Genomic DNA, 16,135 nt, shown 5'->3' with positions numbered 1-16,135 from the left:
CCAGGGGAGCTCATGGAAGAGTGGCCAGCTTTGTGGTTAGGGCTTTGAGAGGGAGGAATGAGGAAGGTGGGCTGTACCTGCTAACTGGGAAACCCCTGGCAGATGGCTAACCTGCAGCTTGGCATGTTCAGCAGTGGGGAGCTGCAAGCTAGAGTAGGACTGATGTGTCCTTTGGGGCAGTGTGGGTTCCTGAGCAGGTAGCTGTTGTCCATGTCTCACCTGGGCTGAGTACCCAACAGCAGTTGTAGGGGAGCATCAGAAGAGCTCAAGAGATTCCAAAATAGGCTCTTTCTAGACAAAAATCTGCCTTCTGAGTGATTGGGTGGCTGCAGTCGAGGGCTCTGATCATCCTGGAGGCTTCAGACAGCCATCACAACCTTCCAGCAGCTCCTAGTTGCTTAATGAGCTCAAATTGCTCATTACCTGGTCTCTGGGTTTTGCCCCTGCTCTCTGCAATGAAGCATTGGCATTGGGAAAGAGCCCCCAACCAGCCCTTTGTACCCTTTGAGGTTTGGCTGAGCCCTTCTGCCCAACTCCTAGGAATAACCTGGACGAAAAGCTTTGCCTTCCAGTTGTGTTTAAAGTTGCAGTCATGATATAGTAGTTGAGAGTCTATAAAACATTAAGGCTTTTTTTCAATAAGTCTTGGGCTGGGCTGTTAAGAGGGACAGCAAAAAAATGGCAGTATTCAAAGAAATTTTGATAAAATATCCAAAGAATATAGTCACGAGGTATTTATATGGTTTTTTAAGAACTTCGCATTGTGTTTTTGGTGTTGGGGCTTTGCAGGGGGAGTGCTTGCAGAGTGAACTGTACCGTGTTACCTCTCTATTTGTTCTGCAGCTCTGTACCAAGATTGCAACAGTAAAGCAAAGGTTAAAAATCCACCCTAAGAGCGGCTGACTGAGCCACGCAGGCTTGTAAGCTATTCTAAAAGTGCTAAGGCAAACCACAACGGTGCTTTTTTTGCCTGGGATGTATTAATGCCACCAAGAGAGCGATTCCTGTGTGGGTGCCCACCACCCAACCTTCATGTCTCACCTGGGGAACATTTTACCAGGTGGTATGAGAGGGGGTTCGTGCCTCGGCTCCGTCCTTCCCTGGTCATTGGTGCCATACACCCTCTCAGTATCCCACCAGTCCCTCCAGAAGCCGTATCTCACCATACAACTGGCATTTCTTTAGGTCTCTTGTCCTGCAACGCCCTGCTGGAGAGCTGCGGGAGCGGGTGGAGGAGGTGACTTCCATGGCTTCAGCTGGGCCATGCTGCAGTGCATGGACGCGTAGGAAAAAGGCAAAATTTCTGTTTCCTGTATAAATAACATTATCAGCATCCAGCATTAATGGCATTATCACAAGCAGATTAACCAACAAATGACTGGTGGTGCTGGCGTATCTTTATAGTAAAACAAATGGTAACTGTTTTTACCTATTATTTTTACCTACTTCAGGGAGGAAGGGATTGTCCTTTGTGTACGTGTTCTGCTCTAGCTAGAAATATCCAAGTCGTGTGGCCCATGGATATGTTAATTATTGGAAAACAAAAACTTGGCCTTACACAACTGACCCGTTGCATCACCTTCATAATGTAGCTGTGGGGTAAATTTTGGATCTCCGTTTGTTTTTAAGGGGGCGTAGAGTGATAGCCCTTTGCACTGTGTAAATTCTTCCTAAGGGGCCCTGAATCCGTGCAGCCATGGGAATGCCAGCCCGGGGCCATGGGCAGGCTGCACCTCAGGTCCATGCTCTTCTGGCCTGGACCCACCTTCTCCAGTCTCTTCTCCATTGCTCATAGAATCATAGAATTGTTTGGGTTGGAAGGGACCTTAAATAGCATCCAGTGCCACCCCCTGCCCTGGGCAGGGACACCTCCCACCAGACCAGGTTGCTCCAAGCCCCGTCCAGCCTGACCTTGAACCCCTCCAGGGATGGGGCAGCCACAGCTTCCCTGGGCAACCTGGGACAGGGTCTCACCACCCTCACAGCCAAGAATTTCTTCCTCAGATCCCATCTAATCTCCCCTCTTCCAGTTTAAAACTGTTGCCCCTCATCCCATGGCTCCCCTCCCTGATCCAGAGTCCCTCCCCAGCTTTCCTGGAGCCCCTTTAGGGACTGGAAGGGGCTGGAAGGTCTCCGCGGAGCCTTCTCTTCTGCAGGCTGAACCCCCCCAGCTCTCTCAGCCTGTCCTCACAGCAGAGGGGCTCCTCTGCTCATCTTCATGGCCTCCTCTGGACCCACTCCAACAGGTCCATGTCCTTCCAACATGTCCATATCCTCATCACCTGGGGGGATAAAATAGGAGGGAAAAGAATATTATTGCAAGGGGCCATATGACAGCTGGAGGAGAGAAAGAGAAGGATGGGAAAGGATTTTGTAGGGAAGCAGCAGCGGGAGGGATAACTGGCAGGGGGTTTGCAAAGGTCCTGGCTCCAGCTGGGTAATGCTTAAGGTGGGTGATGCAGGGAGAAGGGACAGAGGCCGGGCTGTGTGCTGGCCTCCACAGCCGCCTGCCCAGGGACGCACAGTCTGTGGCTCCCTCTGCTGAGCCCGGCCCTGAGCTCTGCTCACCGCGGGAGACGAGCGAGGGCTTTCATGGGGACTGGAAATGGTTTTCGGGGAGGCCTGGGGGTCACCCCGATGCCAGGCTGGGGGTGTGGGGGGTGGGAGAGGGGCACCCAGCCCCTCCACTGCATCCTGCTGCCGGGTGATGCTGCCCTGGGGAGCAAATACCTGCCTGCGCCACCTCGTCACAGGAATGAAGATGGAGATGGTTTGTCAAAAAGCAGGGGCTAAAGAGCCAGGATGACTTATTTTTTTAAATCATTATTATTTAAAACTGGCCAAAAATCTATTTTCTGTGGAAAAGTGGGAATTCTGGCTGAGCTGGGCAATTTCTCCTCTGGCCAGACTTGGTCAGTGGGGTGTTTTCTTAAAGAAAAGAGGGGAAAAGCTGCTCTCCTCTTCCAGGCACCACCAGGCTGTAAGCACTGCTCCGCTGCCGGCCCCAGCTCTGGCCTTTGGGTGAAGGCGTGGTCCATCCATCCTCCAGTTGCTCCCTTTGCTGGTGCTGACGGCTCCACGGCAGCCAGTGCAGCTCCAGGACCCTCTCCCCCCAAATTGCAGAGGGACGGATGCTGTTGCTAGACCAATTTAAGCATCTATCACCTGGCACTGTGTTGGGAGATGCAGAGAGGTGGCCTCAGCTTCCTAAGGCTGCAAACTTGGCTCATGTGGACATATATAGCGATATAGATATAGGGTATCCGTTCTCATGCCATGCCAGGAGCCGTGACCTGCAGGATGGATGCAGGGACCACTCAGCCCCACTGCCTCCTCCGCCCCGAGCGAGCGATGCCATGGCCCCAAGGTGCCCGTGGGCAGGCGTGTGTTGCCAAGATATTTTTAATTTTTAATTGAAAAATAGCTGGAGCACTCAGTGACGCTACTGAGCCGCGCGGTGAGTTTGGTCTCTAAAAGTGCTGTCAAACATCTGTCTCTGAACAGGGTCAGGCCACATACAGGAACACCCAGCCCCTCGCAGCCCCAGGTTGGGATGCACCGGTTCTAGGAATATTTTCCTCCCCAGGGTGGGGGCTGGGTGGCATCGCTTGCTGCTCACGAGGGGGTGACAGAGGCCATGCTGAGCGGAACAGCCACACTGCTGGTGACGAGCGTCGTGCCACTGGCGTGGGCCAGGTGCGCAGAGCAGCATGGTAGTGGGGATTTGGTATACTGCAGGAGCGGGTCCCTGGCTGGCAGGGAGCCCACCGCCATCATCCAGCCTCTCCCGCGCAGCATCAGCCAACAGACTTGGGGAATTAATTATTCCTTCAACTCAAGGAGCTCTTCTGGTTCAGCCCTCTCCATCTTGATTAAAAACTTTCTTGTCATGGGAAATCCCTGCCTACCGCTGCTGATAAATTGTTCCCCTGGCTCTTCGCCTCGCTGTTAAATACAAGGCATTTGTAGCCGCAGCGCGAGCCTGGGGTGAGGGACAAAGGGACAGGAGCATCCCCTGGGAGGGAGCACCCGGGTGGCTGTGCCGGCTCCCAGGGCTGGGGCTCCTTCTCCATCACCTTTTGGGGTAGGTGTAGAAAAGACCCTGTTAACAAGGCAACCCAGAATTATCCCGCGCCTGTCAGGGATGCTGTGGAAGCCAAGACAGCCCAGCAGCTGCTAAAACAGTGGCCACCAGCTCCTGTCTTTGCCCCCAGGGAGCTGGGCTGGACGTGGGCTGGAGACTCCGCAGGGCAGGAGAACGGGAGCTCAGCATCTCCGGGCTGGACGGGGCTTAGGCGTGGTGTAATCCGGGAGCGCAGGTTGGTAAAGCCCTTAGTCACTGGTACTGACTCACCCAACGGCTCCTGGCAGCACGGAAATGGGGTTTTTTTTGCTTTTACTTTTCCTTTTTTAAGCCCTTTTCCAACTCACTCATGGGTGGGATGCGCAGACTCTCCCTAACCACCTGGCTGCCATGGACTTTCCTTGGAGCCTTTTCAGCTACGATTTTCCATCCCCAGGCTTTTTACTTTTTCCTTTCCCTTTTCATTCTGTATTAGTGCAACAAACCCGTGCTGTGAGACCCAGATGGCAGGCACACCTACGCAGGGAGGCAAACTGTTTACGGAAGGAAACGGTGTTTCGCTGGGGTTTAGGTAATGCTTTACTAGCCACCTTGGGAGGGCTGATGCCTGGTGGGTGCAGGAGCCGTTGTCCCATGGGCTGTGGATGCGGGTGCTCTCCAGGGCAGGGTAATTCTGCTGGGACTGAACGCCATGATGAATCATTCCCTCCTGGGGTGGCCCTGCCCGCGATACTCAGGAGCATCTTTAAATAGAAGGAGCTTGAGGACACTTTTCGGGCTGCTTGGCCTCATCAGTATTTGGGGAGCTTGCTAGGAGCCTCTTCCAAGGAGAAGCAGTGGATGAGGCTTTCACGCAACCTGAAGAAGCCCCACGTTTGCAGTTTCTGCTTATCATGGGGGACATTAGCCACACCAGTGCCTCCCTCCAGCAGGGCCCAGGCCACCAAGGAGGTCTCTGGAGGGCACCCATGACGTCGTCCTAATAGAGGCAAGCGAAGGGAGATGTTCTGCTTCACCTCATGCTTGCAACCCAGGAAGGACTGGTGGGGGACATGCAGGTTGGGAGCAGTGTTGGATGCAACTGACACAACTCAGACAATAAAAGGAAGCATACAAGAGATGGAAACAGGGGCGAGGGCCCCAGGAGAAGCACAGGGACACTGCATGGGCATCCAGGGATGGGGCTTGGGAAGCTAAAGCTCACCTGGAGTTGGATCTGGTGAGAGATGTGGGCATGCACAAGTCCATGGGGCTTGATGGGCTGCACCCATGGGTGCTGTGGGAGCCACTACAAAATCACTGTTAGTGATCTTGGGAAGGTCATGGTGATCAAGAATGTTTCTGAGGACTGGAAGAGAGCAAAAGTCACTTCTTCCCTCAGAGGCCAGCCAGCTTCTCCACCCCTGTGAAGGCAGTGGAGCAACTAAGCCTGGACACCATTTCCAGGCACCTGAAGGACAAGAAGGTGATAGGGAGCAGTCAGCGTGGCTTCACAAAGGGAACGTGTGCCCATCCAGCCTTCTGTTGTGCGGTGACTGGCCCAGGGGACGAGGGCACAGCAGCGGGTGCTTTATCTTGACTTCAGTGAGGCTTTTGGCACTGCCTCCCACAACACCTTCATGGACAAGCTGATGAAGCATGGGCTGGACAAGATGACATTGATGTGGGCTGAAAACTGGCTGAGCGGCTGGGCTCAGAGGGTTCACTGGCACAAAGTCCAGCTGGAGACTGGCCATTAGTGGTGTACCCAAGGGTCAATAATGGAGCCAACTACTCTTTAACCTCGTCATTAATGACCTGGACACTGGGATGCTGTCAGCACATCTACAGCTGATAGAAACCTGGGAAGAGTGGGCCATGCACCAGAGGTCATGCCACTGTTCAGAGGGACAGGCTGGAGAAACAGGCTGAGAGAAACCTCACGAAGTTCAGCAAGGGGCCAAGTCCTGCAGCTGGGGAGGGATAACCCCATGCACCAGTGCACCTTGGGGGCCGACTGGGTGGAAAGCAGCTTTGCAGAGAAGTTCCTGGGAGTCGTGGTGGACACCAAGCTGCCCATGAGCCAGTAATCCACCCTCACAGCAAACGTGGCCGCCAGCATCCTGGGCTGCGTGAAGAAGACCATCTCCAGGAGGCTGAGGTGGGGGGGTGCCCCTGCCCCTCTGCTCACCGCTGGTGAGACACAGCTGGTGTGCTGGTCCATGCTGGGCTCCCCAGGACAGGAGGGACAGGGACACAGGAGCACAGCGGATGGCCAAGCGGATGATTTAGAGCTTGGCGGGCTTTGAGAAGAGCCCACAGGAGCTGGGCTTGGTCAGCCTGGAGCAGTGGAAGGGGGGGAATGTGATGTGTCTGATGGGGGGGCAGGATAAAAAAGAGTTACAAGAGGCAACGGCCACAAGCTGAAAGACAGGAAATTCCATTTAAATGTCAGAAAAAGCCTTTTTTTAAACCATAAGCATGGTGCAACCCCACACCAGGCCACCCGGAGAAGTGCAGCCACCTCCCCTGTAGGTAACCAACCCCCTCCCCGAGCATCCTGCTCTCGGGGGGTGGGATGGGGTGATCTTGGAGGGGGGTCCCCGCCACCCTCAGCACAGTGGTGACGCTGCAAATAGCACGAGCCCCTGTGGAGCCCAAGGCTGAGAAAATACGGAAAAACCTGGGCCAAAAGTCATGGTCCTGCCCTCTGCATCTCCTGTGGCTGCGACAAGTGGCAGTGCCAGCTCAGAGCACCCTTTCGTGCCCGCTCTGGCCCAAGGCGGGTCTGAAAACCGCAGGCTTTTAGCCCAGAATCAGCCCGGCCTCAAAAAACCTGACCCAAATATCTCCAGGCACAGGCTGAGGCTCTTGGCCAGGCCAGCTCCTCCGTGTGCCTCAGCCCCAGCCTCCCAGCTGCTCCAGCCCCAATTCCTGCCCGTTTCAAATGAAAAAAAAAAAAAAAAAAATCCCATATCTAAACAGCTCCCCAGGGCGTGGGCGTCCCAAAGGGAGGGAGAAGTGGCCGTGTGGGGGACACCAGGGATTTCTAAGCACCAAACTCCTGCTGTGGGCTTTATATAAAGATAATAAATGCCCCCTGTACAACTACGCAACTCCTCCTCCCCTCTCTTACCCTCCACGGGGCCGGCCATTTGTTTTATTTTTATTTTAAATCCCAGGCCATCTGCCAAGAAGAGCATAAATAAGGAGGCGCCACACCCCAGTGTTACAAAACCTTGTATTAATCATCTCCCTTCACTTTCAATATAACGTTGATATGAAATATAGCCATGATTCCTAGTAACATAGGAGGAAATGAGTAATAAATACATTGGAGCAAGTGGAAATCACGAGGGTGTTTCACTGGGAACAACATTTGAAAACTGTACACTTGCAAAGACCGGCATCTCCAAACATTAGTATTTCTTTATATCGGGAAGCTTTTACATGTAACAAACATGCTGTTTCCATATATGACCAAAAAAAAAAAAAAAAAGAATAATAATTTTAAAAAATATGCATTGCTCGGCAACATTAACTAGGCAAAAATAGTTCTTTTTGTGCACTAACTTTGTACAGAAAAAACAGGACTGAAGGCATGCATGTACAATAAAAGGCTGCCCGGGAACGGCATGCAACAGAAGAGAGTTCAAAGCTTTTTAAAGTAAGCTTACAATATGCATAAATACATAAGGGTTATATATATATATATTAATAAGGGAGGAAGTATTCTGTTTAACATTATTAACATTCCTTTTTTTTTTTTTGTGTGTGTGTTTTGTTTTTTCTTCCTGTTCCTCCCAGAGGAATACACATTCACCTTTAAGTAAAGATAAAGGAATACAAAAAATAAAACTCACTTTGCAAACTCTGATGACTCGTATAAAATCAACTTTAGTGTTATCGCTGCCGTGTGCAAATTATAGACGTCTGCAGGACCCTTCCCACCTTTCCCTCCCCCCCCCCCCAGTTTTCCATCAGGCACATTCAGAAAGCCAACCCTGGGGCACGGCTGCACCCCGACATGGAGAAAGGTGACAACAGAAAAGAGTTTCCCTTCGGTGCTGACCACACTCGAGCTTCGCTCCGCACTGCCGGCGGGCGTAAATCACAGTTTTGGATTTTTCCTGCTGGATGCTGGCCGGGCTTTAACATCCCACACACCCCCCGCTCCCCACCTCCCCACATACACACCTCCCAAAAACTTTTCGATGAGCTGAGCAAACCAAGGCAAAGCCCAGCTTAAGTCCGGTCGAGCTCAGGGCTTGTCCCCAGAGGGGGAGGTGGGAAAAGGACACCCCGAAAAAAAGTTTTGTTTTGGTTTTAGTTTTGGTTTTTTTGTTGTGTTTGTGGTTTTTTTTAATTTTTATTCACGGGGTGTTGCAGCCATGGGGAGCATCCCTCGGCCCCAAGGACACTTGGGCGCTGAGCTGCAGCCGGGGACGGCTCAGGGGAACAGCACCAGTAAAAAGGTCCCCGGCGGGTGCTGTGGGGGGGATACGGGGGCTGCCTGCAGGAGGGCGGGGGGGGATTTGCCCACCCCAGGCCCAGAGCCCCCCACGGCCGAGACGCCTCCCTCGCCCGGTCCAGAACAGTTGCAGGTGGGGGTGAATGGGCGAATACAAAAAAAAAAAGAAAGGCACTGCCGCTTTATTACTAAAGATTTGACTTCACAGCCTCACTCGTGCAACTGCTGGGTTGTTTTGGTGTTTTATTTTTTTTACTTTTTTTTCTTTTTATAAATTTTTTTTAATTTTCTTTTAGGATTCGAGCTTTATTATTATTATTATTATTATTATTATTATCATCATCATCATTATTTTATTTATTTTTCATACTTCTTTTCACTGGAGCTCCACTGCCTGCACTCAGCACAGGCAGCCCAGAGCCAGGCGGGACTTCCCGAACGCGACTGAAGCCACTTGGTGTGTTTGGTTTTTTTTTTACTTAAAAATAAAAAAAAAATAAAAGAACCCCCAAGAAACAGCAAACACAACTAAGGCGTTATTAACCTATACACTGTCAATGGAAAATAAGCTTTTTTTTTTTTGCCTTTTTTTTTTAACGAAAGGAAAAAAAAAACAATTGAATTATTTGGTGGTTGTTAATAACAGACACTATCATGGTTACCAGCCATAGCAAGTTAATAGGTAATATATCCAAAATGATCTCTCTTAATGCTCACATAACCTCTGTTTCTATAGTCTGCGAAGGAATAAATAGAATTCAGCTCCCTAAATACATTTGAGCCTCCCCTGGGGAAGGCCTCTGCTCCAGCGGTTGCGTTCCCACCTCGGTTTTGTACAACCTGGGGGTGCTGGGGGGGCGGGGAATGACCCAGGTCCTCAGCACCCCCTCCCCGGCCCCTGCTTCGCCTTCACCTCCTCGTCCTCGCACCACCTCCTGACCTCCCTCGCTTTCGGGTTCTCCCTTCTGTGCTCCCCCACCCCACCCCCCACCCCCTTCCACCCCAAGCCCCGCACACCCCCCGTCTCATGCCTGCCAGGGAGCAGAACACCAAGGAACAGCAAACATAAAAACTTTGCCATTTGTGGTTTTTTTAAAAAACAAAACCACAACTTTAAAATGCTGCATGGCAAATGGATTCACACATCTCCCCCCTCCGAAGCCGATGTTCCGGTTCCCCCCTTATCCCCAGCCCCGCTCTGGCCGGTCCCAGCACGTGCTGCTGCTGCCCATGGGTGCTCACGGCCGAGCCCATTTGGGGAATAATTTAAATTTATTATTATTAGTCCTTCACCACATCCACCAGAGAGGACGGAGCAACGAAGCCATCGCTACACTGAGCATCACTACGGGCGCCAATGGCTTTCCTGGGCCCGCTCTTACTTTGAGCCCAGGCTTGAGCAGCGCCGGGTCGGTTTTACCTCTTTAATGCCCTCGGACCAAATTTATCTCCCCGTAATAATAAAAAAAAGCAGCACAACATCGGGCGAGGGGGCAGCCGAGCCACCACCCTCCACGTCCTCTCCCCAGCACACGATTAATGCCAAGAAAAATGGGATTGTGGATCTGCATTTTGGTGTCCTTTGGGTTTTGTTTGGCTAAATTAAACCGTACGCGTGCTCCCAGGCCTCCTTCATCCCTCGTTGCCCCCCCTGCCCCGGGGGCCGGAAAAGCCCCTCATCGCTGGGTGCTGGCAAGTGGGGGAGATGTGTAAAGCCAGGATGCAGCATCTCCCCGGTACCCGCGCAGGCAAGAGACATGGACACTCACCCAGCATCTCCCCCCTTCAACAACATCCCCCAGAACCCTCCGCCGGGCGAGATGCTCCCCCCGCCACGTCCCCGCACCCCGACCCACACCGGGGGCACGGGGACAGGGATGGAGTGTGGGGGGGCACACCCACCGACCCTCTGCCTCTGCCGCCCTGTGCACAACGCTGCCTCGAAACTGCGGATGCTCTGGGCTAAACTGAAAAGGAAATTTTGGGGTTATTTTATGTTGTTTCTTTGTTTTGTTTTGTTTTGTTTTAAAAAAAAATCTGGGCTCTCCAGGCCAGTCCGTGCCTGAATGCAGGGAAACTCAAAGGACGGGACCACTGGCCCCGAAGCCCCCGGCACAACAGGCAAATCCTCCCCAAAAGGGTTTTTGGTCACACACCCCTGCGTGATATTCGATATTCATTCGTATCCTCGTCCAGAAACAGGGTTTGCCCGTGGTGAACCCTCCGTTGTCAGCACTCTCCTGCCGCGTTTCCCCCCCTTACCCTCCCCATGCTTTTTCATCATCGCCATTGAGGTTTTTTTTTGCCGTTTTTGTTGTTCATGTCCCCCACCCCCGCCCCCACCCCCTAGCATGGATGTAATAAATGACAACACAAATTCCAAGTCTAATGATATGTTCACAAGGACAATCTACACATTCACAAAATTAAAACAGGAGAGAGAGAGAGAGAGAAAGAGGAGAGGAGAGGAGGAGAGGGAGGAGAAAGGATGCAAGCTATCGCTGGGGCTCCCTGCAAGCCCCGACCTCGCCGCTGGACCCGCAGCAGTTGTTCTCCCGGCCAGCGTCCCCGTCGCGACGCCTTCTAGATCGTGGAGGTTCGGTCGACGCCATCTGCAAGCGGGAAGGGAGAAGTTAGGAGCAGCCCCGGCCAGCAGCAGCTCACCTTGCACCGGTACCCCCCCCCCAGAATGGGCCCAGCCAGGCGGGGATGGACCCCCAGAGCATCCCCATCCCACTGCCCCTGCGGCGAGGTGGCACCACGGGGCCATCCCCACCCTCCCCATCTCCCCAAGGGGGTGCAGAAGGGTTTTGGGGTGTCAGCACTCTGCCAGTGCCCCCGTTCAACGTCCACCCCCCCTGCCCCGCCATGCCATGGCAGCCCCCCCAAGCTGCTGTACCAACACTGGTCCGGACCCTCTGCCATGTCCCCACGGCACCTTTCCCAGGGTTTCTGGGCAGCTGGGACTCACCACGAGGTGGGTGCGAGTCCGGGACCCCCCTACAGTTCGTGACCCACTGCCCAGGAGCAGGGGGACGGGGATGGAGCTGGCGGGGGGGTTGCCTTGCCCCCGCCCCAAGCTGACCCAGCCCTGCAACGCCCACACTGCAGAGGATGCAAAATTTTCCTCCATCTGAGGACCATATCAGGAAAAAGCACCCCAGGGGCATTTCTGTCTCCCCAGAGCCCTGGTCCCCAGCGTCCCATGATGGCGGGGACGCATCCAGCCCCAGCCCCAAAGCAGGGGGGGGGTGGTCCATGACCCAGCCCAAAGCCACACAAATGACCCCACCGCCAGCAGCCCCCTCTCCTCTACCCCTCCCAGGCGCCAGCAGCTCTTATGGGGCCAGAAATCAACACCCAACAGCATTTCCAACCCTCCATCCCCAACCACCCCGTCCCCGTCCCCCATCCTAAACCCCATCCCCGGGATGGAGAGCAGCGGGGCTGGGCGGGGGCCGCAGCTCCTGGGGCAGCCCCCGAACAGAGCGCTCCCCGTTACGCTACCCGGGGCATCACAGCCGCCTCCCTCCTTAAGACTAAAAACAAACAGGTTTGTTACGCCATATTATTTTTTTTTTCTCCCCCGAAGGTTTATTTTTTTTTTTTAAGAGCTATTTATAGCATGACCGGTTTCGAGAGGCTCGGGGTATGCGACCTGGAAAAAGTAACTCGGAGGAACAGTACCCTGCAGAGGAACAAGACAGCTAAGCCTCGCCTGGGCACACGCCGGAGAAAGGCTTCGGGTGACAGAAGTGTCCTTGTTTTCCCGTCCGGGGATGCTGCCGTGGCACTGCCAGGGCCCTGCTGCCTCTTACAGTCCTTGCTCTCGTGTCCCTCTCCCCAGGACGGCCTGTCGCGTCGCCACAGGGAGCCCGGTGGCATTCATCCTCCCCGAAGGCTCCCGTCCTCAACGGTCCGATGCAGTCCAGGGATTGCCGCGGGCGAGACCCAAGCTGGTCATTTGGGACGGTCTGGGTGATGCCAGTGGCCGTGCTCGTCCCATCGCTGGGGGGTCATCCTTCGTGCCTGGGGGTCCGGCACATCGGCGAGGGGCTCTGTGCGCTTCTGGTGCTGGTGCTTTTTGCTGCGCCGGGCTCTCCATCACGCTGCCGCTGCCTTTTCCATTTTTCCTGCCTGTTTTTTCCGCCTGGTCCTCCTCCCTCCCAATGCCCATTATCACCTGCCCGGGCTGATAACCACCGGCATAACCACCGGCTGACAACCAACGCTGCCAGCACAGCGCCCGGCACAGCGCCCAGCAGCCCGCGGCAGGGTTTTCACATCCCGCATCCCTCAGCCAAACGAGGGACACCAGTGGCAGAAGGGTAAAATACTCCAAAGCCTGTGAACCATTCGTGCACTCCGGTGGCAAGGGCTTTATCGAGAACTAATAACAGACTAGCGAGCCAATACTAAATATTATTAGCGAGCTAACTAGTGGCTAATAAGCATGGACTCCACTAGCGCTGGGTGCGATCCCTGCGTTCGGTTTTACCCCTCTGCCCCGGCTACCTCGCCGAGAGAAGCCAATGTCCCCATCCGACCTCCCCTGGGAGCATCCCCAGGAGCATCTCTGGGAGCATCCCCAGGAGCATCGCCAGAAGTATCCCTGGGAGCATCCCTGGGAGCATCCTCGGGAGCATCCCCGCATCCAGCCCCGCCGCCATCCCTCCTGCTCACAGCCACAGCCTGTCCCAGCTTTTTGGGGGCACAGGGCAGGGGCAGGTGCTGGGGGGCTCGGTGGAGGCGGTGTGGACGTGCTGGAAGAGCCCGAGGAGGAGGGAGTGCTCACCGCTGAGCGCGTGCTCCGTCATGCTCAGGCACAGGGACTCCAGCCTGTTGTTGATGTCAGGTTCAGTCACCGGCACCTGGAACTCTGCAGGGAGAAAGGACAGGAGACCTTGGTCAGGGGACCTGGCAGGGACCCTGCCTGCCACACACCCCCTGCCCGCTCTGCTGCCGCCGGAGTGGGTGCACCTGGGGTAGGAAACCACCCGCAAGTTCCCCAGGAGGGTCTGGCCGCATGGCCGGACTCCGGCAGCGCTTTGCTTCCTGGTGCAATCACCTCCAGCAAGAGGAGTTTGCAAAAATAGTCGTCTTTTTATCGATAAGGGGTAAGTCCAGGGGGACTCAGCGGCATTGCAGAAGAGGGTGGATGGAAATGAGGGGTTCGGGTGCCGGTTAGAGATGCTGGGGGGGAGCTGGGGTGAGAGCGGGACCCCCTGCCCCGAGGGGAGGCAGCCCTGGGCTCCCCCCCTTGCTCGGGCCCTACAAAAATCCTGGATATGGGGCAAAACCTCCAAGCTGCCCGCGCAGGCAGCGTGCAGGCAGGGTTCGCGCTCAGACGTAGGATGGCAGCACAGACCGGCAGAGCTGCCATCCGCCTTTTCCATGGCCGCTGCTCAGTCACCCACAGCCCCGCTGCCACGTCCCCGGGGCTGGGGGGAGCACAAAAAAAAGGGGGGGATGATAGTTTGGTGTGCTGCAATGCCCCTGCCTGAGCCATACGGCACCAAAATACCCTCCTCGGCGCAGCAGAAAGCTTTGCAATTACAGCTTTGCTTGCCCATGGCCAGCATCTCCTGCTTGCCACCGGCTTGCAGGAACATGGGACGAAGTCCAGGAGGGTTGAGGTCCCCGCAGCCCAACGAAAAGTATTTCAGGAGCCCAGCCCTGCATTATTGCTTATTTTCCTTGCAACTCGGTCTGCATCTTTTGCTCTCTAATCCTCCTATGCCCTCATTCACTGCAGGCTAACACGCAAAGAGAAACCTATTTATTCTCCTTCAGCGCCTGCAGAAATGTGCCCTTGTCCTGGTGTTTAATCAATACCCGAGAACAGACGCTGTTTTTCCTGTACACGACACTTGCTGCCTAAATTACACAGTTAAAACACTGCAGGCGTGTGATGTGAAGGGAGCTGCCAAGCTAAAACCATGGCAGAAGCTTATGGATTTGGTTTAGTTTACCGGGGCGGGGCGGGGCGGGGTGGGGGGTGGGGGGATGCAGCTCCCCATCCTGCGGTATAAATCGTTATGGTGTGTTGGTAAGAAAAGGCATGCTTTAAGAGAAAAAGGGATGAATGTCCTCATGGGAAGGATGCTCCAGGTTCAGGGTCCAGGTTCAGCAGGAACCTCCCTGAAATCAGAGGATGCACCTATATAGGGGAGCATTTTGGCGGTGTTTGGGAAGGATGCACCGACGCAGCACCATTTCCCTTCACAGGTGTTGTGAAAACATGTCCCTCGAGTGCACGAAGGCTGTTCCTCCACATCGTGTCTCCGTGTCCATGCGTGATGGAAGAGCGACCGCCATCCCCGCCTGACACGAAGCCCCTCAGAAGGAAGCTGGGTAAGACACCACCCTTTATATATAGGGTCAAGATGTTATTTATCGGGTCAAAATCTTTCCAGTGATGTCTCTGCTTCAATCAACCCAGTAAATCCAACTGGTGTGAAAGATACCCGGCTCGGGCTGCGACAGCCAGCGCTGCGAGCGTGTAGGAGCGCGCCGTGTAGGAGCGCGCCGTGCCGGCACGGGTGATGCTCCTCTCACGCAGCCTCCCCTTGTCTCGCCGGGCTGTGGATAAGCGAAAAAGTGAATCTCGGCTTCCTACCTGGCTGCTGAAACATCAGCATGGTCTGCGGGGAGGTGTGGACGGGCAGCGAGCGTGTCCTCTGCACCGAGCTGTGGCTCCGGCTGGGCATGCTGTTGCTGCCCCCGGGGTTGGCAAACCAGAGGTTCTGCGGGAAGCAAAGAAAAAAGGGGTGGCGGGATGTAAAACGGAGGCCTCTGTGCCATGCATTCAGAACCCCCTTGGGTTCGTCTCTCCCCGCTCCGCTTCTCAGTTTGCCCCCCTCCCACCGGTCCCCCTTCTGCATCCCACCGCCCGGAGCTGAGCGCAACCCAAACTGCTCTTGTTTGCTTGAAAAAGGGAGGAAAAAAAGGGACATTGGGACAAGTTAGAGGAGAAAAAGCAAAGGAAGCTTGCGGGGAAGGGATGGAAAAAGCTGGAGATGCTGCAAACGACGACCAACCTGTCTGCCTTGCTTGAGGATGGCGGGGCTGGCGGCGGGGCTGCGCTGGGGCGTGCCCAGCAGCCCACTGGGGCCCAGCAGCCCCAGCCGGGCAGTGGGGAGGTTGCGGGAGGGGATCTGGAACTGGCGGGGGTTTCGCCGGCCCAGTCCCGCCCCTGCAGATCCGGCTGTCGGTAAGGAGTTCGACTGGCCAAAGCCTCGGCTGCAGAGAGAGAAATGGGCAAGGGGTGAGAAATCGGTGCTTGAAAGGGGACGATGCTGCGGGGGCGAGCGGCTGGGTTGGTGCGTTCAGACCAACAGCCAAATGTCCCCAAGGTGCCCCTGCGTCGTTGCAAAGCACCAAACCGATGCTCGCCACCCCGTGCCCCGGCCCGACGCTCACCACCCCACGCCTGTCCCACGGCCACGGGTTCACCGCGAGCTCTGCTCCCGCCTCAACCCTCCCGTCCTGCCAAGGACGGCCTCCATCCTGCACGTGCAGCGGGAAGGAGGGGGTTTGGGCATCCCATGGCAACCTCCCGTCCATTCTTCCCATCTGCCAGTCACCTTCCCTCCCTTCTG

At 55.0% G+C, this 16,135-nt stretch overlaps 1 protein-coding gene across 5 annotated transcripts in view; it reads right to left on the bottom strand.

Annotated features, from left to right (window-relative positions):
- Nucleotides 1–7,290: 7,290 nt before the first annotated feature.
- The window catches only part of SAMD4A (sterile alpha motif domain containing 4A), a 106,904-nt gene continuing 98,059 nt past the window's right edge, over nucleotides 7,291–16,135 (bottom strand). For 2 of the 5 annotated variants that reach the window (XM_063333891.1, XM_063333888.1), the window contains 4 exons: nucleotides 15,575–15,776; nucleotides 15,154–15,280; nucleotides 13,330–13,413; nucleotides 7,291–11,146 (listed from right to left, as the gene is read on the bottom strand). In XM_063333891.1, the coding sequence (XP_063189961.1) occupies nucleotides 11,118–11,146; nucleotides 13,330–13,413; nucleotides 15,154–15,280; nucleotides 15,575–15,776 (442 nt within the window). In that variant the 3' untranslated portion in view covers nucleotides 7,291–11,117. Of the gene's footprint in view, nucleotides 11,147–11,401; nucleotides 13,414–15,153; nucleotides 15,281–15,574; nucleotides 15,777–16,135 lie in introns of those variants that run through there. The other 3 variants (XM_063333890.1, XM_063333889.1, XM_063333887.1) reach the window with 3 other exon arrangements.

Source organism: Chroicocephalus ridibundus, chromosome 4 (assembly GCF_963924245.1).
Source record: "Chroicocephalus ridibundus chromosome 4, bChrRid1.1, whole genome shotgun sequence".
Lineage (NCBI taxonomy): Eukaryota > Metazoa > Chordata > Aves > Charadriiformes > Laridae > Chroicocephalus > Chroicocephalus ridibundus.
Note: the sequence above shows the minus strand (reverse complement) of the source record. Positions and strands in the feature narration are given on the sequence as shown.